The sequence below is a fragment of the Notamacropus eugenii genome, chromosome 2, assembly GCF_028372415.1.
Source record: "Notamacropus eugenii isolate mMacEug1 chromosome 2, mMacEug1.pri_v2, whole genome shotgun sequence".
Classification (NCBI taxonomy): domain Eukaryota; kingdom Metazoa; phylum Chordata; class Mammalia; order Diprotodontia; family Macropodidae; genus Notamacropus; species Notamacropus eugenii.
This window is the reverse complement of record NC_092873.1, coordinates 354487003-354514522: the sequence shown is the minus strand read 5'-3', so window position 1 is coordinate 354514522 and position 27520 is coordinate 354487003. Positions and strand designations below refer to the sequence as shown.

The window sequence follows — 27520 nt, the reverse complement described above, 5'->3', positions numbered from 1 at the left end:
AGATTAATTTTTCCAAAAACAATTTGAATGTAAATAAAATGTTAATATTATAGTTGTTAAATGCTTATCAGAAAGTTAAATAAATTTGTGAGAGTCTTAAAACCTGTTTCTTGTCAGCCACCAATTTTATTCATAGTAGGTGTTTTTAACCTGGGATCAGTGAATATGTTTTTTAAAAATATTTTAATATCTGTATTTCGGCATGGTTGCTTTCCTTTGTAATCCTGTGTATTTTATTTTTATGCATTAAAAAAAGTATTCTGAGAAGGGGTCCATAGGTTTCATCAGACTGTCAAAGGATCCATGACACAAAAAAGTTAAAATCTAATTTCTGAAGGCGATACCTGCATATTCAGCATCCAGTTTGTTTCTTGCTTTGGATATGAATAAAAAAGAACTGAGAATACTTATTCAAAAAGATGAATTTTGATGAACTATATTAAACCTAAACATGTGTAGTAAGAACAGGATATTCTCTAAAGGTACACCAAAAATTCTGTGGTTTCATTGATTGGAAATGAGTTCAAAGTTATTTCAGAGGTCAATTAACTTATCTTTCACTTGGCCATTGTTGCTGATTTCTTCTAGATCAATATAAAAAGAATTTTGTAACAAACCTCAATTCATTTTGTTTTGATCAGTAGGAATTATCCCTTTACTTGTTTCAGATTTTTCAGATGTGCTGTTTTTTGGATACTTTCTTGCTTTTTCACTCCAAGCTCTCTTCCTCCCATTGCCACATTCTCTTTCCAATCCATAAATTAACTAACACTACTACTTTGGTAATATTTCAATAGGATAATATAGTTATTTACCAAACATTCCACACAAACCCTCGACAAATTTCTCATATCCACAGTGAAAACTGTTAAGGTCTGTTAAGGGGTCGCTTGAACTTGTCACATACCCTAGATTCAGAACTCTGTCTTAGGATGTACCAGAAAGTAGCTCCACTTCCTTACGGCAGGGCCCTAGCTTTATTGAAGTAATCTCATTGTTATATATTCCTAATGAATTAGTAAAAGATAGAAAAGAATTCATACTTTTCCACTTTTTCAGTAGCTTGCTAATATGTCAGTTTGTATGATTAGTTCTATATCTAACTATAAAGTACAGCAAAAGTTAAATTCTTACAGTTAAGCTAGCGATATTGGGTTTTGTTGTTGTAGTGAAAGATATCAGCATGCTAAGCATGGTGTCGAAAACCATCAGCCACCGCCTTATCAATTACATCTCAACCTCGCCTGGAAGCAGAAGGCTCTTACAGCAAGATTTTCATAACCTGGAGCTGTGTGGCAGAAGACAAGGCTCCTATATGCTGGAGCACTACAGATCTCTAGGTGACCTATGAAATGAGAATTATGACAAAGAGCTACATTTAATTAGGAGGATTCTATTATATAACTCTTTTGCTAATGGGAAGTGGGGATATTTTCCAAATATTGCCTGGTATACAGATGATTTCATTACTGTTAATATAATCTTTTTCCTTTAATTATATATTTCCTCCTAACTATAACTCCCACTGTTCTTTTGTGACATGCTTATCATCAAAGATGAGTGTAAAAGAGTATATTTGAAAGCAGCAAACGTATGTGGTCACTTTTTCTCTTTTTGTTATGTGGCTTGAACTGGAGATTAAGAGGTTAGGGAACTGATATTTTTGTGCAGCAGCTTCCTATGAAACATAATGAATGAGCTTTATCTCTGAATCTCTTATCCCCTTTAACCATATTCTAATCCTGTTTAAAAAAAAGGCAAGATTTTAAAATAATATATTGAAAAAAATCACTTATTCTCTAATAAGAAATCATGATTTTTAAAAATGCTGTCCACATTTACTAATAAATTATATATTTTAAATTGTCCTTATCAAAGGGAGATCTATATAATTTTTCTTCCCTTGACCTGTAATCATTTCTTTTTTTTCTCCTGATTTACAGTTTCCATTCTCTCTAAGAGGAATAATGAAATAAAAATCTAATTTGGACCTTAGTGATGAGCATCAATTTAATCGCAAAACTGCTATATATAATTAACCTTAACAGGATAATAAAGCCAAAATATATCAGGGTGAAAAATTCAGAGCTAAATAAAGGCAAAAGAGCAAACTAAGCAAACGCTGCATTGTTGTAGCTCAAGGACGCCTAATTTTAAGATGATCATCAGGAAGACTCCAAACATAAAAGAAGAATATTTAATATATTAATAGATTTAACTAAGACAAGATGAGTATAAATTTTGTTTGTATAATCTTACCATATTTTTCAATTAGTACAGTTTTTTTTCACTATGGTCAAGTCTTCACTACTTAAAAACAGCCTGAGTAATAAGCAAAAATCCTCATTAGCCTTAATTTCCTGATTTCTTGAAATAGTTATATAATAATAATCTTAGATTTCTATAGCATGCTTTATATTACAACTCATTTTATCTATACTTATATTTGATTCGTATGTTTACTTGAAGCTTCCATTTTACTTCGGCTGCAGATACCTAGTTCTTCAGGTTTTTTAATGTTTAGGCACATGGAACTTCTTTTCTTATTGCTGTTTTTCCTTGATCTTTTATTGGTTTCAAGCAGTAAGATAACATTTTCAGAATCTTTCACTCTGAAGATTGTGAATTTTAATTTTCTGCTTTCACACAAGAAACAGAGCAGATGGCTAATATGGAGACAGCATTGCATCTCAGTCTATATTTGTCACAGGAAAAAAAATATAAGAACTTGGTCTGTAACACTGTTCTGAGCACCTGTGTCTAAAAAAAAAAAGAAAAATTAGCTAGTATTGTTAACATCTTACGAACACGACATGCCTTGAAAGTAAGGTTTACAGCAACCAATGTTCAATCACAGCTTCTTCACTGGAGACCAAATGACAAAATATGAAAGGAAAACACCACTGAAGAGTCTATTACATATAAAACTAAGCAAAGTCAATGTTTAAACTTTATATTTGATTGTAAGTTGCTCAATTAGAGTAATTTTCAAAAATTATATCAGAATTTACAAGTTTATATAGTTTATATGACATTTTAAAATCTTTTATTTTGTTTTCAGTTACATGTAAAAACTAATTTTAACATTTTTTTTATTTTTAAATTCTCACCCTCTTTCTCATCTCCCTTCATTGAGAAGGCAGGCAATTTGATAGAGATTATACATGTGCAGTCACGCAAAACATATCTCTGTATTAGTCATGTATAACATTTTTTAATGGAAGAATTGTTACCTTTGCTGCTGCTGAAAGTCATATATTTAGGGTTTTCCCCTCTTAGATAAGTTTATTTTCAGAATAAGGATAAGTAGATCATATCTGTCATAAGACTGTTAACATTTCTATTTTAGGAGTATAATCCACATAAAGTCAAAGAAAACACAAAATCCACTTACTGACCCTGTAGCAATAACTGTTCAAAATGCAAAGTTACATGGAAAATGAAAGATTTTTAAAAAATTATCTGCAAACAATACTATAAAACCTTTATATGATCTCCCCACAATAGCATATTTTTGAAGGAAAACTTTTTAACATGGTCATCATCCCATACCAAATACTTTGTCGAAACAAAACTACTTCCAACTTCTAAAATTGTAAATACTTAGTAGTTTCAAATTTCTACATATTTGGGGAAAAAGTTAAAACTGTTTTGCCACTCTAGCCAGGTTCTTCATTGACAACAGAGTACTTTCTTATGTTTCCCTATGGAGACAGGATGTCAAGACATTTAGGTTTCCTTGATATACCTTCAAATTTTACTCATCATGCCTTTTTCAATCCAAATATTTTCCCACATTTGCAACTTTAGAGCCAATATCATATTTTATTTTTAATTTATAGACTAAATAATTTATAGACTAAAACAAACAATTCCATAACATAGTAAAATTTAAAAAGATAATTGCACATGAAATTGCAATGTCATATTTTTTTACAGAATATGGCCCTGGGTGTCATAAATGGACATTAAAACAACTTAGTAAACAGCATCTTCTTGACAAACTTTGTCTTACCAGCTCACTTGGTATAGTATTACTTTGATACATTCAAGAGACATGTGTCTACTTGGTCTGTTCAAATTATCTGCCATTTTCTTATATGTGCATCTGTTTCCTTTCTTAGGTTTATTGTTTAAAAGGTGTACATTGCTGCTACCAACAAAAGAAAGGCTAAAGTACATTCACAAGATACTCTCAGAAGTAAGAATAAACACATTTCTGAATGTTTACATGAATTTATTTTAAAATAAGCATGTTTTATAACTGCCTTGCAATAATTTTTGATTTATTTATTATAATTTTGCGTTCTTGTCTTAGGATAATGAAGCATATGTAATAATTATTCATAATGATCAAGTGCTTTATGTACTCAGATGTAAAATATAGACATATTTATCTTGTTTTTTAATCACCTGTTAAATGTAACTAAGGACTTTATTCAAATTCATGGGATTTCTGTGAGAGAATATAAAAAGCACTGTGCTTGGAGTAAAAAAATGTGGATTCAGTTTCTAGCTTAAGATGTTTCTTAGCTACATTCTGAAGGAAAATCACTTAAGCCTTTAAATCATAGTTTGCTCATGTATAAAATATGGATAACAATACTTGTACCACCTTCCTCATAGGGTTGCTTTGTGGAAAACACTATAAAGTGCTATATAAATCTGAACTATTATGATTTCCCATGGTTTTATTTTATTTGCATTGAAATTACAATTTTTTTCATTAAATTTGATTTTATTTTAAAAGGAATATCCACCTTCCTCTCTCCCACCTCCTCTTTCCCTTTCCATTTCACTTTGTTTCACCTCCTCATTGAGAAAGCAAGAAATACAAAACCCCTGTTACAAACATGTATAGTCAAGCAAAACAAATTCCAGAATTGATTGGTCATATCCAGAAAAAAATGACTTAAGCTGCCCTCTGAATCCCATGAGGTGGGCAGCATAGATAGCACTTTCCTTGTATTATTATATTGTAATAGTCTTTTTTTATTAAAAAAACATTTTTTAGACATCCAGAAAAAGAGTAAAGTTAATTTTAATCATAACAAAAACATCAACTTTAGAAGATAGCAGTAGTAGTCTTATAAATTTATGACAACACTATTGGGATATAGTACTCAAAAACTTTCACTGCACAGAAACAATCATCTGAATCAAGCAATTCAGTCTATTACGTTAAGTGTAACTTATGAGGTTCCTTCCTGCATTGGTAGAGTTAGTTCCTTCACCTAGAAACTGCCTATACTAATAAAATCACAAATTCTAGTCACAGTCTTCAGTTAATAAAATATAAAACATGTCTTATATTATTTATTATGCTGGTATGGTATTCATTTGGGATGAAATTCTGGCCTAAATTGTTGTAATATCTTAAAAACTGACCTTTCTGCTTTCTGTGACTCTCTTCTCCAGTACATTCTATATATTGACCCAAAGTTTATCTCCTTTGAATGTAATTAAAAATTCCTAAGATTTTACTATTTTCTTATATTCCCACATAAAAACTTTCAAGATTTTCCTATTTTTTGCATGATAAAATTCAATTGTTTAACCCTATCTCCTGTCCAATTTGCCCTGTCTAACCAATGCAACATAAACGTTCTCCAGGCATACAGTTCTCCTTCCTGTTCCCTAAATAAACCATATTAATGTCTGCCTCCTTACCTTTTACAATGCTATTTTGCCACTTGAAATGTCTTCCCTCTCCTCCCTTCCTGTCTAAATTATACCAATCTTTCAAGGTTAAGTCAAGTCCCATTTCTTTCATGACACCTTCCCATTGTTCTACTTCAAATGAATTTCTTTCTCCACTGAACTCTTATAATATTTATTGCTTTTCCAACCAATTTAGCATTTACATGTAAGCTATCTTACATTATTATTTAACTGTGTAAGATTATCTCCCCTAGAGAAATCATAAGTTTCTTGGGAGCACAATTTTTTTAATCTGCCACACACAGATATAGCACATAGCCAGGTATTTAATAAATGTTATGAAAATGAATTTGAAAGTCAAACTGTTACACTCTAATTGATAAGGAAATAACAATTTTTCTCTTTATAGGTTTCATGTTTTAAATTCAGTGGTTGTGGAATTCCTATGCAGTGTTTAGGATTGCCATGTTATGGAATGTTTTTACAGGTACGGTACCTTTTTAAGCAAAAGAGAAAAAGCATTTTTTATTAGTTAGTAGTAAATAGAATGTAGAAATGTGTCCTATGACCAAGTAATAGAGGTTGAAATAACTGTGAAAACAACAATAAATAATTGAACCTTTGACTATATTTTTCCGTTATAGGCAGCATATCTCACACATGACCTAACTACATTGCTCGGACCAACACTATTTTGTAATCATTAATACATTTTACTAAATCCCTAACTTAACGCTGTGAAACTCTAATGTCTTTGATCAGTTGCCCATTTGTCATATTGTTCCTACAAATCACTAGCTGCCCTTGATAAAGTTGCTTCACCAAAAGTGATGATATACAGTGATCCTAAACATACAGTACGTCTAATGAGCTCAAGGACTTGCAAGCACTGGCGTGTCTGTACTCTCAGAAATCGTTGCTTTTGTTATTGAAACTATCATTTCAATAACAAATTATAACATGGGTAATTTTATAAACCAGAAAGGTAAAGACTGATAAATTCTGAAACTATATTTAGGGATACCTTCTTTTTAAAAAGCTGAAACACTTTTATATATGAATCTATTGGAATCAATTCTAAATAACTTAAAGAAGACATTTTTAAAAGGCAGACATTCAATTGAATTATTCTAGTGAAGTATTTATGTACCTAATTACCTTTTTGTTTTTAATTTCTTTTTATTAGATGTCTGACTTAGCTCTGCTATTTTTCCTAATAGATAATTATAAATTTTAATTGTAATAAACTCTTCCACTGCTTATACATCTAAATGTCATAAATGAATGCTAATATTTATAATATTTTTAACTATTGGTAAATGATAGGTTTTTGTTTGTTTTTCCACTACGATCTCTGTTAATAATTCTAAAACTAAGTACCACAGTATAAATCTGAGGGAAATCTCTAAATCAATGTTCCTGAAATCTTGTTAAAAAAAAAAAAAGTAGGCCTTGTTAAAGAATCAAATTTTGCTCAATATGCTACTGTCACAGTTCAGGTATCAGTTCAGGTGTCAAAGTTCAAGTCACAATGCATGCAATAAAATAATAAACTGTATGTAGAAGAGCTTCAGGTGTCATTTAGAAAGTCCATTGAAAAGTTATTGCCTTTCTCAACAAAAGAAAGGAATTTAGATTTGGAGCATCTTAAGATATTGTTTATAAAAATTATTTCCTGTATATATGGAAAATCCATAACGGACAAAATATGCTACAAATCATCTTTATAAAAAGCAAAAGTGACCTGAACTTCAATTTGATGGCCTGCATACCTGCAATGTTTCCTTTATTTTGTTATCTTTAGACCCTAACAGCAGGTTGGGATGAGTTGGAGTGCCATCGTGTTTATAACTTCCTATGTGAATTGACTAATCTACCCCGCAAGGTGCAGACAGTTGTTTGCAGTAAACCAGGTAAAGATGTGATATTCAGGTAGTGTATTTTTAAAAGGGAAAAAAAAAAGAAATAGAGACCAAGATTCAAAAGCAGATTCAGGAGCCCATCACAATATTGAAAAACTTAATTTTAAACACCACTTTTATCTGCTACAGACTGATCTTTTAATTGTCCCCTGAACGTTACTTATAGATTCCTATCTTAATGCCCCATTTATGTCACATTTATTATTCATCATATTCTGCCTTGTCTTGTTAGATGAGGCATTTATACACATGAAAGAATAAGTAGTCCAATGAAATTATAAGTTCCTTGAGGGTAGGAACTGTAGTTTATACTTGATTGTATTTCCCCATAGCACCTACAATATGGTAGCTTTTCCATAAATATATTGATTGATTAAAAAGGAAACGTAGTCAGTTTAGACAGTAATTTGGTCACAACCTTTTTGATTCAGTTTAGTTCAACAAATATTAAGTGTCTACTTTGTGCAGGATGGTTTGCTGGGTGGTATGAGGAATACAAAGACCAATGACGCAATATAACATGTACATAGATTAGTGAATAAAATGTGAAGGGAGAGAGAGTACTAAAAACTGGGAATATTGGAGAAGACTGAGTAGAACTTTGAAGGAATATAATGACTAGGAAAGATAAAAATGGGGGATTGCCTTTCAGGACTAGAGGACAAGTTATGTGAATGGGAAGAAATAGAAGTGTTGAGTTGTAAGGAACACCTAGTAGACCAATTTGTCTAGAACATAGAGTGTATAAAGTTGAAGGAGTAATAATGAAATTTGGCTAGAATCAAACTGTGGAGGTATTTTAATACTGAATTTAGAAGATTGTGTTTAATCCTAAAGGCAACAGGAAGACACCAGAAAAATACAGAAAAATGAAATTATTACCCAAGATGAAGATTATTTTGGTAATTGTGTGGAGAATCAATTAGAAAGGGAAAAGACTGGAAACAGGAAGAAATTAGGAGGCTATTATAATAATCCCAGTGAGAGGTGATGAGGGGTTGAGATAAAGTAGTGGCTGAGTAAGTGGGACAAAATGATAGATACAAGATATGTTGTGGAGTTAGAATTGACAGGACTCCGGCAACTGAGTAGATAAAAGAGAAAGGGGAAAGGGAGAGCCATGGATAACTCCAAAATTGTGAATCTGAGTGCCTCAGAGAATGTGGTAGTATCATCAACAAAAATAAAGTTGAAAGTAGGAAGTAGGTATAGGTGGGGAAGATATCTATATTGGTCGTGGAATTTGAGATGCCAGTCAGGTACCTAAGTAGAGATATCCATCGGGGAGCAGAAATTGGAGAAGTGGAATTCAGAAAAGATATTAGGATTAGGATGTTATAGATTTGGGATACATCTGCAGAGAGATGACAATTGAATCCATGAAAGTTGGTCATATCACTGAGGGAGAATGAGACAAAATTAGGACTGAACCTTGACTCACGTTTAGAGGGTGAGAGATAGATGTTAAACCAGGAAGGAAACTGGAAAAAGAATGGTAAGACAGGTAAGTGAAGAAGCAAGAGAGAAGTCCAGGAGGCTGAGGGGCTGTGAGGTTACTGGTAATTAGAAATAGCAGTTTGAGTAGAATGATGGATGGGGCTGGAAGCTAGACTGCACAGGTTTGAGAAGTGGGGTGGGAGGGGTTGAGGAAGGGGAGGCAGAGGGTCTAGACAAATCTCTCCAGGAGTTTGACAGTGAAAGGGAGATAGCTAGGATGATATCTTGAGGGAATTATAGGTTTTAGGAAAGGTTTTTGAAAATGGGGTAGATCAGGGGTGAGGAACCTGCAGCCTCAAGGCCACACGTGGCCCTCTAGGTCCTCAAATGAGGCCCTTTGACTGAATCCAAACTTCACAGAACAAATTCGAATTTATTTACAGAACAAAACGGATTTGTTCTGTAAACCTGAACTCAGTCGAAAGAACCTAGAAGGACCTAGAAGGCCTTGTGTGGCCTCAAGGCCACCGGTTCCCCACCCTTGGGGTAGATGTTGGCAAATTTGAAGGCAGTGAAAGGAGTCAATAGATAGAGAGAGATTGAAGATAAGAGAATTATGGGTGGGGACATAATTAACTCCTAGAGAAGAGAGCAGGATATGGGATCTAGGACCCAGGCCACAGAATCAGGTAATGGAGCTAACTGACAAGAAAGGTCTTCTGTGATGATTGGAGCAGGAAGAAAGGAAAAGTAAAGATTTGGGAAGGTTTTTGAGATATGAGTTAGGGGAAATGAGGGAGTGCATAATTGATTATTTCAATTTTCTTAGCAAAATAGACAGACTTATTTGCTGGGGGAGGGAAGAGCAGGTAGGGAGTCACAGGAGGCTTAGAGACAGAGAATAAGGTTTGAAGCAGTCACCAACAGAAGTGGAAGAGAGGAAGAATCAAAAAAAGAATAAAAGACTGCAATGCAGCAATGGAGCCACAGTTAGGATCAGATAACATCAGTTTACATAGTGAATCCAGCATTCACAACTGTGTGACTTCCACAGTGTTCTGTAAAGTTAGGGATTGAGAGAGTGTGGAACTCGCTTAGGGGGTTTGATGATCCAGAGCTTTGTTGTCTAAGACTGGTAGAAACCTTTTATTCTGTATTGATTAATGATGTGATACATGCCTTCCACATTTCTCTAAGTACTCATTTTTTTAAAAATTAGAAATCTCATGAAGTTCTGACCAAATTGTTCTGTCTTTTCATTAGTCATGCTCCTAATTTTAGCGTATAGAACAGGGCAATAACGATGAGCAGATTAGCAAAACTAAAACTTGGGGCCGTTTAAGAGAAGACTCCTAGATTACTTCTTGTTTAGAGATTTCAGCTCTTGAATGATCTGTTATTTTATTGATGGTTTTACTCTATCAATGTAGATTGCAATCTCTCTACACCAAAGTGGAGAATCTGTAAGTTTCTGTCACTAAAAAAAAAAAAGGCATCATTTGCTAGACAATTTTCTGATGATTAATTTAGCCTATTCTTGGACAGCTCACATACATCATCAGGCCTGTACTTGAAACCTTTGTAATTTTGTAAGACCTGCCAAAACTTGTATTTTAGTGGCAGAGTGTAAGAATCTCCACAATACAATGGGCTTCAAAGTTGGATTTTACTAGAGGTTCTGACCTGATAATACATTTAGAATTTCTGTATAATCACTGTGGGTATTGCCTTGCTTCTGATTTTCTAGAAATTTTTTGAAGGTAGATTTATCTAATTTCTTTCTTAGGAAGTGCCCGAAAATTGGAATTAAGGATTAGACTATTCTGTCGGAATGTCCTATTAGATCACTGGATACAACGAAGTGACTCTGCGTTTTGGTTGACTCGAATACTAAAACCATGGCCAATGGTGAATCAGGCACGACTGCTCTATATAATCTTTGGACCAATATCATCTCAGGATGGTAAGCACTTATTTTTCAGTAAAGCCACATTTCTGTTTATTTTAAAGGGGAAATATAGTTTTGTTATACCTATTTGGTAATCATGGTATATTTCATGATTATACAGGTATATTTGTGGACCCTTAGTGAGGAGGAACACAGTATTCCCTGGGGTAACCCATTTATTTTGTGTCAGTGTAACTCTTAGGAAGTATTTCCTTATATTAAACCTAAATCTACCTCTCCACAGTTTCCTTTTTTTTCTTTACTTAATTTTAATTTTATTTTTTTATAAGTATTTACCTTCCATCCTATTGCTCCCCCCCCAAAAAATTTGAACCATAAAAATAAAAACTCTCATAATAAATATGCACAGTCCAGGAAAACAAATTCCCATATTGGCAGTGTCCAAAAATGAATGTCTCATTCTGCATTTCAAGTCTATCACCTTTATGGCAGAAAGTGATTGGTGTATGCTTCATCTTTGGTCTTTTGGAATCATAGTTTGCTGTTGCATAGATAAGAGTTCTAAAGTTTTTCAAAGTTGATTTTTTTTTTTTGCAATTATATAAATTTTTCAGCTTCATCTGCTCACTTCACTCTGCATCATTCATAGTGATTTTTCTAGTTTTCTCTGAAACTTTCCATTTCATAATTTCTAATGGTGTAGTACTAATCTTTTACATTCACATACTATAATTCATTTATGTATTCCCCAATGGGTGGGCTCCCTTTTAGTTTCTAATTTTTGCTACTATCAAGAGCCACTATATATATTTTGTACATATGAATCTTTTTCCTCTTTCTTTGATCTCTTTGCAGTATAGACCTACTAGTAGTATTGCTAGGTCAAAGTTTGGTGACTTTAAGGGCACAGCTCTAACTGCTAGCTCTACAACAAGGTATTAGTGTGCCTGCTTTCCCATAGCCCCTCTAACATTTGTCATTTTCACCAGTCTCATGTGTGTGAAGTAGAACTCAGAGTTTATTTAATTGACATTTCCCTAATTATTAATGATTTGGAGAAATTTTCATATGGTTGTTCATAGCTTGGATTTTGTTCTTTGAAAACTGCCAGTTTATATCCTTTGATGATTTAACTGTTGGAGAATAGTTCTTGTTCTTATAACTTTGAATCCATTCCTTATGTATCTTGGATATGAAACCTTTATTAGAGAAATTTCCTGAAAAGATTTTTCCCCTATTATGTTTCCCCTTTAATTTTGACTGATTTTGTTGGTACAAAAGTTTTTTAATTTTACATAATAAAAAATGTCTAGTCTATCTTTTGTGATTCATTCTTTTCCTTGTTTGGTCATAAACCCTTCTCCTCTCCATAGATCTGAAAGGTAATTTCTTCCTTGCTCTCCTAATTTGTTTGTGATGTCATTATCTGTACCTAAGTTATGTATCCATCTGGAGTTATTCTTAGTATTTAGTGTAAGAGGTTTAGTCTATATATGCCTAATTTCTTCCACACAGCTTCCATTTTTCCCAGAATTTTTTTATATTAGCTTATATTAACTTTAAGTTTCAAAGATGGAAACTGTTCTGCTGTAGTTCATTATCAAATTTATTTCCATTATCTCCAATTTTTTAATTAAAAAGGTGCTATCCATTTTTCAATATTCAGTCAATTCTTTGTTGTCTAGGTAATTAAAAGAAAATAATGCAACCAGTAGTTCAAAAGAGCAATTAAAATATAAATTTTTTTAGTATATTGTGATGTATGTGTACCCATTTGTACTTTTTCCCTCCCATAAGCAGATAATTTTTAAATTGACATGATTTGTATGTTCTGATTTATAAAGGACCAAGGATAAGCATATTCTTAGTATAAATTAGTGTTTAATATTTGTTTGATAAAAAATTCAATAAAGTTTCAAAAATCCTATTTTTCTACATTCCTGTTTGTGGTATGTCAGTAGCATTATCATTATACTGAAAGCATTACTTTGCTTACTAAAACAACCTTTCTTTTAGTTCCTTTAAATGCTGTTAATATGTTTCCTCATTCTAATAAGAAACATTTTAAAGTTATATTGCAATCTAAACTGATCTCCCATTATGAAAGTTCAAATAAGTATAATGTGCTTAAATAATGAGATTTCATTTTCTAATCCATTTATTTTAAACTACTAAAACCATCTGCCTCTCAAAGAAACTATATCACATTTTACTTGTTCCAATTATTCAGGACAGGTGGTTTGGCAGAAAATGACAGACGGACCTACAGATGAAACCAGTCTAAAAGGCTTAGCTGATGCCATTAAATTACTGTATGACACTGATACTAAAGAGTGGACAGCAGATGATGTAATCAGCCTTGTAGATGAACTATCAGGTAAAACTGTATGTTTACCATTATTGATTACTGAGAATGCTGTTATCAGAGCACAAGTATTAAACAGAAGGCAGTTTCTACAGGGAATAAATTTCCTATTCTAAATCATAATACTCAAATATTTTGTTAGTAGTAAATTTAGGGAGCTTAATTTTAAAGTTGAAGAGAATGGATACAACAGTCCAAATACCAGCTACACAATTATATATATGCATATATAATTTATAGATTCTTTGTTGAACCATAGTAAATTAATCATACCAGACTTCAAATTCCATCCCAGCAGGGGATTACTGTCTAAGGATACAGAAAACTCTCTACTTGTCACTCCTCTAGGGAAGGGAAGAGTAGTTTCTGACCCCTGTACAGTCCTAAAGAAAGGTATCATACACAGGTTCATACCATCCTACCTTGTAATATATGAGTCAAAAAGTTAAAATAAACATATTACTAGTATGTTTGGGGTAGCTGCATGACATTAACGTTTTTATTCTGGCTGGATATTATAACTGAAAAGCTAAAGTATTTTTCTGAGTTATTCTCTTAGTATTTATTTTCTCCTCAAAGAATTATGTAATATATGTGTTTAATAATGATTACTGCCACCATTAGACATTTCTCATTAAGTAATTTTTCTTTCTATAACAAAAGTGGTTCCCCGAGAATGGCTTCTGGAGAATAATGCACGTCTCCTTATCCTGAGTGGGAACAACATATGTTTCACCTTCATGGCTAGCAAAGCTGTGAATGGACGGGCCAGTGAACTGGCACGAATGATAGTCTTTTTGGCTTTGGTAAGTACAGAACAAAGTCTCTTCTAGTACCCAGACTAACACTATATTCACCACCACCTAAAAACCTGATGGATCATTCTCCCTATGTAACTGAAGTATACTTAAAATATAAATTATTTTGGGAGACTAAGAATGTCAAGTACATCTTAAAATATCATGTTTTCAAAATATATACAATAAACTAACATCTTTTGAAACATGCTTCATATATCTTCCTACCTTATCCTCTCCACCTTCCAATTCATATCCACCTTGGGAAGATTGAAGTTAATACTAGATCTTAGTGATCATCAGTCCCTTTATTTGACAGACAAGAAATCTTAGGTCCAGAACGATTACCCAACCCACCAAAGGTCAATCAGATAATTAGTAGCACAACCAGAATTCAGATTGTTTCTCTGACTACAAATCTAGTGTGCTTTCTATCCATGTGACTTTTTTTTTTCAAAACCTAATTTAAAAAACCCCAACACCTTCTCCAGGAATACTTTTCTATTTAACTTCACTGAAATCTAAGCACTCCTTTTCTCTAAAATTTATATGTTCAATTTGTATTCTATCTCAACTCTATGACTCTATAATCTTTACTTTCTCTACAATCTTTCCTAATATTCTTAAGTCATTTACATATATATACGTTTCATCACTCCTAAGGGACTATATAATCTTTGAGGGAAGGGATGGTCTTTTTATTTTTTGGGACCCTAGAATGGTGTTTTGTATGTAGGAGAGATTCAGGAAGTGCTTGCTGTCTGACTGATAATAATTAGTTATCCATATTCTGATCCAGTTTTTCATAATGTTTATCTGTTACACATGAGGAACTGGTCATCTGAAGAGTTAGTGAATAAAACCTACCCCCTTTATGAGCAACTTCAGCTACAAATATGCAGTCATTACTTATAAATATTATAGTTAAATTAGTATAATTAACCTCTAAACTAATATGTATATTAAAATTATTAGATTTTTTTTAAAAAGTAATCAATAGCTTTTAGTATAATGGTTCTTATGTTAAGTAATAATATCTTGGGACTTAAATATCTTTTAGCAGTGTTTCTAAAATTAATTGCGCTGTGGAACATTTTTAGACTTGCAGTAATATTAATAAAAGTCATATATGCTGGTGGGATTGGAGGAAGGAAGATGGGAGGGTCTACTAGTATGACTATCATTGGAATATATATCTATTGTCTTGCCAAAAATGTCAAAGAGAATTTTTGATAAAGCACAATTCCATAATTAATATATCAGATGGAAAAATATCCCTAGCATCAAAATGTTCTCATGTAATCTCTAATCACAGCATGTAGGACACTGAGGTTCCACAGAATACAATTTGTGAATGAATGGTTTAAGACATTTTTTTCTAAATTTGTACCTTTTGAATGCCATATTAGACTTGAGAGCACTTTCATTCTAGTATTACATAGCTAAAATTGAATATTTTTCAAAGCACATTATGACCCAACAGTTATACACTTTAAAAATCAATAATGATATTCTTTCTTGTAAAAAGTATCTATAAAAGTCAAAGAGTGATAGTATAGAAAGTAATTGTATCTAGTTCGGCATTCCCTTTTCACTTATATCTTCCACATTTTGACTTTCCCCATCATGGTTTCAATTTATCTTGGATCGGCATAAGAAATTAAGTGGGAATTTGGCAGGGAGTTTTGCAGAAGCCATGGATAACATGTGAAGGCCAGCAGATGATATAGAGCCTATGACCAGATTCTTAACCTAAATTTTATAGTAGGCTCTGTAAACACCCCATAAACAAAAAAGAAAAAAATTTAGACTTCTTTTCTGGTATGAAGGGAAGGCCAGAATATTTACATGAATTGTCTAGATCACAGAAGCACCATGCCCCTAACTCCCACAATGTGGAAGAGATAACTGTAATTATTATTAGCCCTAATCATCCTTATGACAGCTGGTATTTAAATAGCACTTTACAATTTATAAATTATTTTATATGTTATTATCTCATTTGATTTTCCCAACAACCCTGTGAGGTAATTGTTGTTTGATAGTTTCAATTGCATTTAACCCTTTGTGATCCCATTGGGGTTTTCTTGACAAAGATGCTGGAGTGGTTTGTCATTTCTTTCTCCAGCTCATTTTACAGATGAGGAAACTGAGGCAAGCAAGGTTAAGTGACTTGCCCAGGCTCACACAGCTAGTCTGTCTGAGGACAAATTTGAGCTCAAGTTTTCCTGACTCCAGGTTTGGCACTCTATATACTGCACCACCTAGCTGCCCTGAGGCAATTAGTACAGTATAATTATATCCATTTCATGAAGAGGGAGGAAACTAAGGTTCAACAATGTGGTAACTTTCCTAACATCTTATAGTAAGTAGCAAAGCCAAGCCCCCTCACTCCTAATCCAGTTATCTTACCACTATACCACAACTATTGCCTGTGCCAAGTCAAGTCAACAAGCATTTGTTAATTGTCCACAAATGTGCTAGGGAGGTGCTGTGGTAAGTGCTGGGGATACAAAGAAAATCAAAGAACAGTGCCTGCTCTCAAGGAGTGCGCAGTCTAATAGGGGAGACAATGTGCAAACAGGTGTGTACAAACAAAATATATTCAGTATGAATTGGAGATAATCAACAGAGGGAAAGTACTAACTAGCATTAAGGGGGTTCAGGAAAGGCTTCTTGCAAAAAGGTGGGATTTTAGCTGGTTCTTGAAGGAAACCAAGAAAGCCAGGACATAGAGAAGAGGAAGAGTTCCAAGCACAGGAAAAAGCCAGTGAAAATGCATAGTATCAGGAGACAGAGTGCCATATTCAAGGAAGAGCCAAATTCCAACTCAAAGAGCACTCACATTTATAATAATCTTTGTCTAAATCAGGTCTGTGAGAAGGACCTGTACTGCATGGACTGGGCAGTAAAGATGATGCAAAAAGTCTGCAAAGTCTTTAGCACACAAGCGGAAAGAAATAACTTCCTGCAGAATGTGGAAAATGCATTTGCACGTGTTGTAATGGACATGCTGCAGTCAGTTATGTCTGGTGAGTACTTACATAAGCGTTATACAAGTTGCAATAAGAATGCCCAAGGGCACATTACTAGGAAAGGGGAGGGTTAGAAGTAGCACTCACATTTTTTGACTCCTAGTCCAGTGTACTTCATTACAGGATTTCATGGTTATCATAACTGATTTTTGCTTGAGTGAAGTTGCTGACTTGTCTTCTGTTAAATTATTCAGAGGAAATTTGGAAATCTTGTGTTTCAAATAAATCATATTTTAAAATTAATTCTCTTCCTCCCCCCACTCTCTCTATCCCATTTCTGGCGTTTAGGAGACCGAGATGAAGAGGATAGCAGCTTTTTGAATTTGTTTCATCTTGTGAATGCACAGGCTAATTTCCATAAGGAAGTTTTATATATAACCATGAACAGTACCTCCACCTAAATACTCAGACATGATTTTAGAGAGTGCCTCATTGATCCAACCTTTAATAGACAGCTGCGTTTTCTCAATGTTCATCTTTTCACACATGAAGGATAATGTCTGTAATTTTTTTTACCTACCGTGCCCTAAGAGCCAAAAAAAGGTACTCTAGTTTTAGCAACAACTGATTTATACAATTGAACCTAGAATGTTTTGTGAAGAATTGTAATGGATTTTGGGGCTGTTTAAAATATAAATTCACATTTTTTGCTATCTCTCTGAACACATACCCACAATAAGAATATTATTCACATCACTGTTCACTTTTGCAGAAAGTGAATCAGAAAGCAGATCATCTAGAAATAAAGAAAACATATTTTGCTCCTTTTCTTTAAAGTGAATCACATACTTTGCTAGGGATTGAGATAAATGTTGCAAATAGAGGAAAAGTATAAAAAAGAAAGGAAATTACCTACCTTGCTGCCCGAAAAGCTTCAGAAGTAACTTTTCCTTCTTCTAGTGTGATGCTTCTTTCATAAGATTTTTTCCCGCATCCTCAGAAAGTGAATTACTTCAAGGGTCTCTGAAAAAGGAAAACTGGAAATATCAGAAGTTAGAAACAGATGAATTAGCCACAGAGAGGTCTAGTTCTGCAACCAAATTAATTAAATCCCAGTAAGAGCAACTTGGTAAGAGCAGAGGTCTAGGATAATTTCAGCCTAACCAACTGTCTCTTCAAAAATCAAAGTTCCCAATGGGGCTAAAATTATGTTGGAATCCATCTCCTTGTAGCTCTGCCTTCCATCACTCACTTCTACTAAAGATGAATTGTTGGTGCCCTGCTGTAATTCTTTCAGGATCTGGCACTCTGGGTTTGACTTTCACCAAACCTCCAGCTTCCTTCACCAAACCACTTGAAATGACTTGCCTGGGAATCCAGAAAGGACCCTAAAGAGTAAACATAAGAAGTGAAAATTACTTGAAGATAGGACAGCTCTAGCTAGTGGAGCTAGTACATGGGGAAATGCAAATTGTGGGAAATTCTGCCATGTCTGGTTGTGTTTGGTACATGAATAAGAGAGGAAACGGAAAAAACTGAGGAAAAGCATTAACTGTGGAGAAATATTAGTTGTGATAACATAAAAGCAGGGTTTCACTGAAGTTTCTATTCCAACAGAATTTATCTTGAAAAATTTTTACTTTTAGAGGGTCAGAAACACATTGCATTTCTATGATAAAAATTTTGGGGTGGAACTTTTTAAAGCATTTAAGAAAAAATGGTCCAACTTTAAATCCTTTGATGGTGGGAGTTTATGTCCCAGGCTTTGGTTTATCTTTTTCTACAAAAGACAAAGGTTCTTGCTTCTTTTCTTTGGTTGCATTTTGTTCTTTTTCTGATAAGAATTCCCTCACAGCTAAGGTCTAAAAATTAAAAGTTGGGAGATATCAGAATATGTGATATGATTTTCATTTCATTGTAATAGTGTTGTATCCATAAAAAGCCTTGTACATACTAGCATTATTGAACCTAAGTTGAAAATACATCCTATTGAATAATTTTAGGGTGAAAAGGGGAAATTATTCTTTAAATAGTGATCATAATAGCATGAAAGGTAATTATTTACATGTAAGCAGTAAGGCTTTTTCATATTGTTTCCCTGTAAAAAGCTAAGCATCATGCATCTTAGTGCTAGAAATGTGGCATATCAAGGTTTCTCGAGTTATTATTGAACATTATCAAAGCTATTTGGTTGTTTTCAAGATTGCAAAACTAGTGTAGTAAGGTTTATGTCAAATATACTCCAGCTTGGATTTCAGATCTTACATTGACTTGTATTGACAAGTTGGCTGCTCTGAAGGAGAAGAAATTATATTTTGTTATACTTTTTTACTGTGAAATGTTATATCACCCTCCAGCCAGAATTGGGGAAAAACCAAAAACTCTATTCATATTCTGTTGATTGTGGCCAACTTGCCTCATTCTGCCTCTAACAAAAAGTAATTTGACACATTTTAAGATTTTTGAGGACTCCAAACAACATTTGAAACTAAATTTGTAGTTTCCTCAGGCCAACCAGGCCAACTTCAAGCACTATCCAACTTCATGGATACATGAAGTGATGCTTATATATTTGTCATTGGGAATAAATTGTGAGTGAAACTTTTAAAGAAAGTTTCCTTTTATTGTTTTAAAAATTGCCACTGCTAAATTAAAGGAATATATATGTTACTATAAAGTAAAGGCATTTGGGGTGATAAATAGCATTAATGCCCTGCAAGAAGGGCTGTTACTCAATTTTCACTAATTACAATAATTAAAAAGCATAACAATAATATTGAAAATACTAAAAATTACATGCATGTTTTCCCATAAATTAGATTGACATACATGTCTGCTGGCCTTTGCTTTCATTGGTTTCCTTAGTCACATGTGACTTGTTGATAGGATAAAAGTCACTTACACAAGAAAACAGTTTCTAAAATGCCATTAATCGTAATAACACTCATTGAAAATGAATTTACAGTTTTTACCTAGTGATAAGTGCTTCATATCCCATGAAACATCTCTTATAACATTTGCTTTTTGTACAATTTTAACTCCAAAATTTCATCATAAATGGCTAAATTGTTACCTAGAAGTTGATCTAGTCAAGTTGCTGATCATGATGTGCTTGGAGGGGTAGATAACGGGACCTTATTTTATGCGTTTTGGCTTTTCTGACAGTGTAGTTAATATACTCTCAGTTCCTCTGTTAATAACAAAGGAGTTAGTGCCAGAATTCTCATCTCCTTCTGAGGATTGAACAACCATAATATATAGATATGTACATGTGGACATATATATAATTGGAAACATGTTATATGCCAGTAAAAGTATAGAATAGCTTGTCTTCACACAAATGGTATAGTTATATCTTTCCAGATTTCTTTGTCAAAAAAGGTTGTGAGTATAAAAAGGAAGTATTTGGTGGGTGCCTGCTTAGTTATTATTTACCTTACTAAAATATGATTTCACTACCAATTCTACAAATCAGTTAGCTGTGAAGCCTAGAAGAAATAAGAATATATTCACATGCCACCTACTTAGCTGAAACAAGATTGAGGATGAAGAGATAAACTGCAAGATACTTGTATTATATAAGCTTCTTCAGACAGAGAAATAACTAGAAATACTGAGTACTTTTCATTAAGAAAGCTGGAGGAAAAACCTCCAGAACATACCTCTGATACCAAAAATAGTTATTGGAATTTTTTTCAGAAAAGCAAAGTGTTTGTATCTTGCAAGAGTTTTGACTTTGAAAAAAAGATATTTAATATAGGAAGAATTCCAAGATCACTGCTTTCTTAAATGTATATTACTGAAAAAATATATTTATATATAGTTATAAAAAGTTTTGTATTTATAATAAAATGTATTTAAGTGATCAATATTTAATATTTGCTAAATATTTATTTCATATTAATAAAGTGAATTTGAAAATTTGGAAAGTATCACTAACTTATTCAAAGTTTGACTTTATTAAAGCCATTGGAGTTTAACTTATTTATGTTTCCATGGAAACTCATCTTTCCATCAGTTTCAATTACAATTCTATTGTGGTTAAAAAGTGATGTTTTTCATTTAAATAACACTTATTCATACATACATATCCACCGACATAAAAGCAGGTAACTACATCAATAATTTGCATTGTTAATCAACATTTAACTGGAGCAGCTAGGTGGTGCAGTAGATAGAGCACCAGTGCAAGAGTCAGGAGGACCTGAGTTCAAATCTCACCTCAGACACTTGGCACTCACTAGCTGTGTGACCATGGGCAAGTCACTTAACCCCAGTTACCTCTTCCTGGGTCATCTCTAGTCATCCTGATGAATATCTGGTCACTGGATTCAATGGCTCTGGAGGAGAAATGAGGCTGGTGACCTGCACAGCCCTCCCTCACTCAAAACAAAGTCAAGGGCAAGTCATGTCATCATTTCTCTGATGGCATGGTCTTCTTCAGCAACGAAGGACAAACACACACAACATTTAACTTCAATACTCCAGTGGGTCTATATAATCTGTGTGGTTATTTCCTCCAGTGATAGAAGTTGCCACCTGCCCATCATGTTTAACAAAAGTAAAGCAACATTTAATTTGAGTTAAATATTACTTTAATCTGTATTGTTCTGTTCTCACTTCATACTCTCAAAGAATTTACATTCCAGTGGTTGCCAAACTAGATATGCTATAAATATCTGTTATTATTTGCTATGGGAAAGTTTTTTGTTTTGTTTGTTTTAAAACAGTAGATAAGTGTTTTATATTACTTGCAATTTCCCATTACTCTACCTCCTTCCATCATCAATCTTTAGAGAAAAGCCTTAAATACTACTAAATTTTTCTACTCAACTGTTTAATTTGGGGGCAGAGAAGTTTTCCATAATTGAAGTCAACTGTTTTTCCCCAAAACATAAAAATTGGGTCTTGTTTATATTTAAACTAGAGGGAAGGAAAGACTTTTGAGAGTCTACTCCAGGCCTTGCAAATGTTTAAGATTTGATAAATCCACTGTATATACTTTCCCAAGACATTTTTCCACTTCCCTTTTTAGCCTAAGCATCACTAAGAGAAATGTAATCTCAATTTTCCTAAGCCATCTTATATTTAAATTAAATTTTGAGAGTCTTTTGAAGTTGATTCTGTGAACCTTTTAAAAATGTTCCATATTACTAAAAATCAAGAAATTGTCATGTAAATAGGATTACACTAAAAACTCTCAGCAGCAGAATTCTTGTTTGGTTCAAATTTAGCAACAGCCACTTACACATTGTGCTACTTCTTAGACTATTCCCCCCTTTGTAATCCTTATCACAAATGAATCTCTTTTCTAAACAAACTTGCTATTTTAATACAATAGTATATTCATTTTTACGAATATCCATTTAAAAAAATTATTCACAAAATTATTTCAATTTTTTTCAAAATTATTTTTAAAATTACATAAGAAAATGGTTTGTTTTTCTTATCCTAATCAGGCTATCTCTGTTTTATTATGCACTATTATTATAACATTGAAGTGTGAATTTATCAAAAATTTTATATTACAGAATTTCTTGCTTTGACTATTATAATATGTGCATTTTATAACACATCTGGCTAAAAATCAATCTGTTTTTGGTCTACATGATTCCAAATATATTATATGTTATAATAGAATGTTACTGAATTAATTCAAACATATAACCAGCCATATTATATCCCACGAAACACAAATAAAATAAAAACAATATAATAATCAGTTGATGAAATAGGTATTAGTCCTCTCACTAATAACGCTGTTGTATAAATCCCACTGTGACTGGTTTGGCTGATTTTTTTCACTGAATACACTAGTTGTTGTAGTATTGCTATAATTATTGTAGTATCGCTGAGGAGACTTAGAGTCAACATTGGAAAGAAGAGTCAAACTTATGGCTAAGATGTGACATGAAAGATCATAGAAGAGCTCAGTTCTTCTACCTATATTCCAGAAAAGAGCTAAAAAAAGATACAAGACTGAATAATGATTAAGACAACCAAAGAGAAACAATGGTATACTTCTTCTGACCCAGGACTTCCCAAAAGACATCTTTGTTTTGGGAGAGTGGTCCTACCAGGGAAACCAGTTCAAGCTTAGGTAAATAAGGATGGAAGTTTCTGACTGGGGTATCACTTGATGCACTCTCAGGCATACATGCAAGGGTTGCGGCACCAAAAGCATATAGAACTCAGCCGGGATGATGCTCCAGTGAGGTCAGTGGAGCCTGAAACCAGCCAGTACCCTAAAAGCAGACCTGCCAAGAAATATGGAAACAAGCAGAGGGACTCAAGAAATTGGAGACAGGAAGAAGGAGGCCTGACTACTCCAGCCAAGAGAGTCAGAGGGATCCACCTTTGGATCTGGTACAAAATCCTAAACCAGGCCTGCAGCTGTAGATATAAGTAGAGAGAAGAAAGCACCAAGCATAATGAAGAAATATAGTGGGTCTAGAGATGCCCAAGAGGTAAACTCAAAAGAAGATGATTACTCCACAGTTAGCACAAAGAGAACCTCAAGGAGGGGAAATGGCTTGACTGGATTCAAAAGTATAACTGGAAAAAAATAAAGAAATTTTATTTCAATTTCAAAAAAAAATTTAAGAGATTAAAAAAATTAAATTATACGTGAAATGAGAACTATAGAAGAAAAAATGAGAAGGAGCATAAATAGCTTGGGACAGAGGTGGAAAGTTTTACTTAAGTAGTAGACTACCTAGGTGTTGTAGTGGCTACAGCATCAGACCTGAAGACAGGAAAATTCATCTTCCTGAGTTCAAACCTGACCTGCCTCAGACACTAGCTGTGTGACTCTCAGCAAGTTCTTAACCCTGTTAGCCTCAGTTTCCTCCTCAGTAAAATGAGGGGGAGAAGAAGATTTGCCAAAAAAAAAACCCTAAATGGGGTCAAATAGAGTTGGACCCAACTGAAACTACTGAACAAAACCATAATAGACTACCTGAAAATTAGAATGGAGTATACAATTCGATGTGAAAATAGAAATAATCCATTGATAATAACCTCCCGGAAGAAATACCAAACTGAGAACATTCAGGAATATCATAACCAAAATCCAGAGCTTCCAGATCAAAGGGGAAAAATACTGCAGGCAGGCAGAAGTAAAGAGTTTGGTTATCAAGGAACCATATAAAGAAGTCAAAATTTTGAACTCTGAGATACTCCAAAAGGCAAGAGAAAAGAAAGATAAAGGCTTACAACTACAGATAATTCACCCTGTAAGACAGTATAATCCTATGTGGAGAAAATGGATCTTTAACAGGTCTTTTAAGCATTCCTGATTTAAAGATCTAAAGTGGAATAGAAGTTTTGATGCAAACATAGTAGCTGAGGGGAAGCTAGAGAGGTAAATACATTTGAAGAACTGAAAGAGACTGAGGATAATCTACTTACATTCTAATGAAGGAAGAAGAGATAAGTGATGCTTCAGAATCACACTTTCTTCAAAGGTGACAGAGGGAGTTAATAAAAACAAGTTAAAGGCTTGGCTTTTGTTTTGTTCCAAAATACTAAATTCAAAAAGGAAAATTAACAACAATTGCAGATGAAATAAAGGAAGTTATTAGAAATTATTTTGCTCAATTACATGCCGACAAAACTGATAAAAGAAATGTATGAATACTTAACAAAAGTCTCAAATCTCCCTATTAACATAAGAAAAAATAAAGACTTTAAATAACCCAATCTCAGAGAAACTGAACAAACCATAGATGAAAGTAAAAAATAAATCCTGGTTTGGAAGGAGTTACAAGTTAATTCTTTTGAAAATCCAACAATTAATTCCAACATAATATAAAATGCTTGTAAAAACAAACAAAAAAAATTGATCCTTCAAATTTCTGCTGTGAAACAAATAGGGTCTTGATGTCTAAAAGAGATAAGACATAAAGAGGAAAAATGATTGACCAGTATCACTAATAAATATTGATGCAAAAAACTGAATAAATTATTGACAAAGAAGCTACATAATGACCAGGTTGGATTTCTAATAGGAATGCAAGGTTTGTCCTATATTAGTAACAAAAACAATAAAAATTACATGATTCTATCAAGAATTATAGAAAAAGCTTTTGACAAAAAGCACCATTCATTAATGGATTGGGTTTGGTTTGTTTTATTTCATTGGTTTTGCTTTTATCTTTTTGAACCCTGATCTCCCTAAATTACCTACTGTAGTGAATTGCACTTACAGTGCCAGTGCAAAGGTCACTCCAGGGCCCAAATTCAATATAGATTAGCACAAAAACTTTGAACTGTTACATTTTTTTCAACCCAGGCCAAGATCACTGCTCCTTAGGCAGCTTGGTGAATTTACAAAGGCTTACTATAATGATGCCATACTTAGTGTCGACACCTAATTGGAGGTAGCCTTACTGCAACTCAGAACTCCTGACCTCAAGCCATCCATCAGCTTCAGCCTCTTCAGCAGAAGTGTGCCATCATGCCCACCCTATTTATTTTCAAAATTTTTAAAGCATAGGAATAAATGGATCTTTCCTTAATATAGTAAAGAGTATCTATCTAAAACTAAGAACTCTCATTATCTATAAGGGAGAAACACTAGTGGTTTTTCCAATAAGATCAGGAGTAAAGTAAGGAATGTCCATTATGACCACTATTATCTGACATAGTTCTAGAAATGCTAGGTACAGCCAATAAGATGGGAGAAAAAAATGAGAAAATAAACACAAAGAGAAAATGAAAATATTGCTTTTTGCAAATGATATGATTTACCAAGAGAATCCTACAGCTTCAACTAAAACATGAACTGAAACTTTACCAAAATAATGGATCATAAAAAAAATATATATAAATTATCAACCTGTCTGCATGTTAGCAACAACATCCAACAGGAAGAAATGCAAACTCCATTCATAATGACTACAAAATGTATAAGATATTTGGGAATTCATATTCCAACACATGAATTATATGAATATAACTATAAAACACATTACAGAAACAAAGACACTTAAATAATTGAAGATATATTAATTGCTCATGGTTGGGATGTGTCAACATAATAAAAATTATAATAGTACCTAAATTAATTTACAAGGTTCAATACTATACCAATCAAAGTACTAAATAGTTACTTTGTAAAACTAGAAAAAAATTGTGACAAAATTCATCTATAGGAGGAAAACATCAAGAATTTCAAGGTAAATAATTTTTTACATTGAGAAGAAAGGGGATCTAGAAGTACTAAATATCAAACTATACTACAAAGCAGTAATCATCAAAACTATTTGGTAGTGGTTTAAAAATAGAAAAATTGAACTGTGGAATGGGTTCACTACAGAGAAAACTGGAAAGCAATCTGGCAGAAATTAGGTTAATACCTGTGTCTCACATCTTATACTTCAATAAACTCCAAATTGATACACGACCTAGAAATAAAAGTTTGGATCATAATCAAAATAGAGGAGCATGAACCAAGGTACCTTTCACAATTATAGGAAAGAGAAAAGTTCTTGACCAAACAAAGTATGGAGAGGATCACAAGATAAAATGGTCAGTTTTTATTACATAAAATTGAAAAGTTTTTACACAAAATCAAAATCACAAAATCAATCAAATGAGAAAAGAGTTAAGTGAGGGAAAATCTTTTTAGCAAACTTCTCTGATAAAGGTCTGATATTCAAGATACAAGGGGAATTAAATCAAATAAGTAAAAATAGCCCCAATAAATAAATCATCTAAAGATATGAACAGGCAGGGGATGACATCCAAGCTATCAACAACCATATGAAAAAATGCTTCAAATCACTGATAAAAGAAATGCAAACAAAACAGCTCTGAGGTTCCACCTCACTCCCATCAGATTGGCAAAGATAACAAAAAGGGAAATGACAATTACAGGAAGATAGGCACACTAATGTACTGCTATTGGTGCTATAAATTGTTCCAGTCATATCTGGAAAGCAATTTGGAACCATGTCCAGAAAGTCACTAAGTTACAGTGACTATAGCAGACCCTTCAACCCAGTTGAAAACTATTAGGCTTTAACCCCAAAAAGATCAAAGAAAGCAGAATAGGACCCATATGTATAAAAATATTTATAGCATTTCTTTTTGTTATAGCAAAGAACTAGAAACTGAGGGGAAGGAAAGGAGGCAGGAAAGGAGGGAGGGAAGAAGAAAGAAAGGAAAGAAGGAAAAAAGGAAGGAAACAAGCATTTTTAAGTACCTACCGTGTGCCAGGCACTATGTTAAGTGCTTTACAAATATGGTCTCATTTCATCTTTAAAAACAGTCCTAGCAGGTAGGTGCTATAATGATCCCCATTTTATCATAGAGGAGACAAACAAACAAAGGTGAAGTGTCACACAGGACCACACAGCTACTAAGTATCTAAGACCACATTTGAACCCAGGTCTTCCTGACTCCAGACCTTGCGTACTTTCCCCTGCAGGAGGTGCCCATCAACTATGAAA

At 33.4% G+C, this 27520-nt stretch overlaps 1 protein-coding gene and 1 long non-coding RNA gene across 3 annotated transcripts in view; one reads left to right on the top strand and one right to left on the bottom strand.

Annotated features, from left to right (window-relative positions):
- Positions 1-17645, top strand: part of FBXO47 (F-box protein 47) — a 23219-nt gene extending 5574 nt beyond the window's left edge. For both annotated transcript variants that reach the window (XM_072646263.1, XM_072646262.1), the window contains exons 4-12: positions 1170-1340; positions 4125-4201; positions 6071-6148; positions 7466-7574; positions 10807-10983; positions 13160-13306; positions 13958-14100; positions 16964-17123; positions 17415-17645. In XM_072646263.1, the coding sequence (XP_072502364.1) occupies positions 1170-1340; positions 4125-4201; positions 6071-6148; positions 7466-7574; positions 10807-10983; positions 13160-13306; positions 13958-14100; positions 16964-17123; positions 17415-17527 (1175 nt within the window). In that variant the 3' untranslated portion in view covers positions 17528-17645. The remainder of the gene's footprint in view (positions 1-1169; positions 1341-4124; positions 4202-6070; positions 6149-7465; positions 7575-10806; positions 10984-13159; positions 13307-13957; positions 14101-16963; positions 17124-17414) is intronic.
- Positions 2184-27520, bottom strand: LOC140528434 (uncharacterized). Its single transcript, XR_011975187.1, has 4 exons — positions 27278-27520; positions 18319-18454; positions 17983-18089; positions 2184-2760 (listed from the first exon to the last, which is right to left on the bottom strand). It is a non-coding gene; the product is annotated as an uncharacterized lncRNA (long non-coding RNA).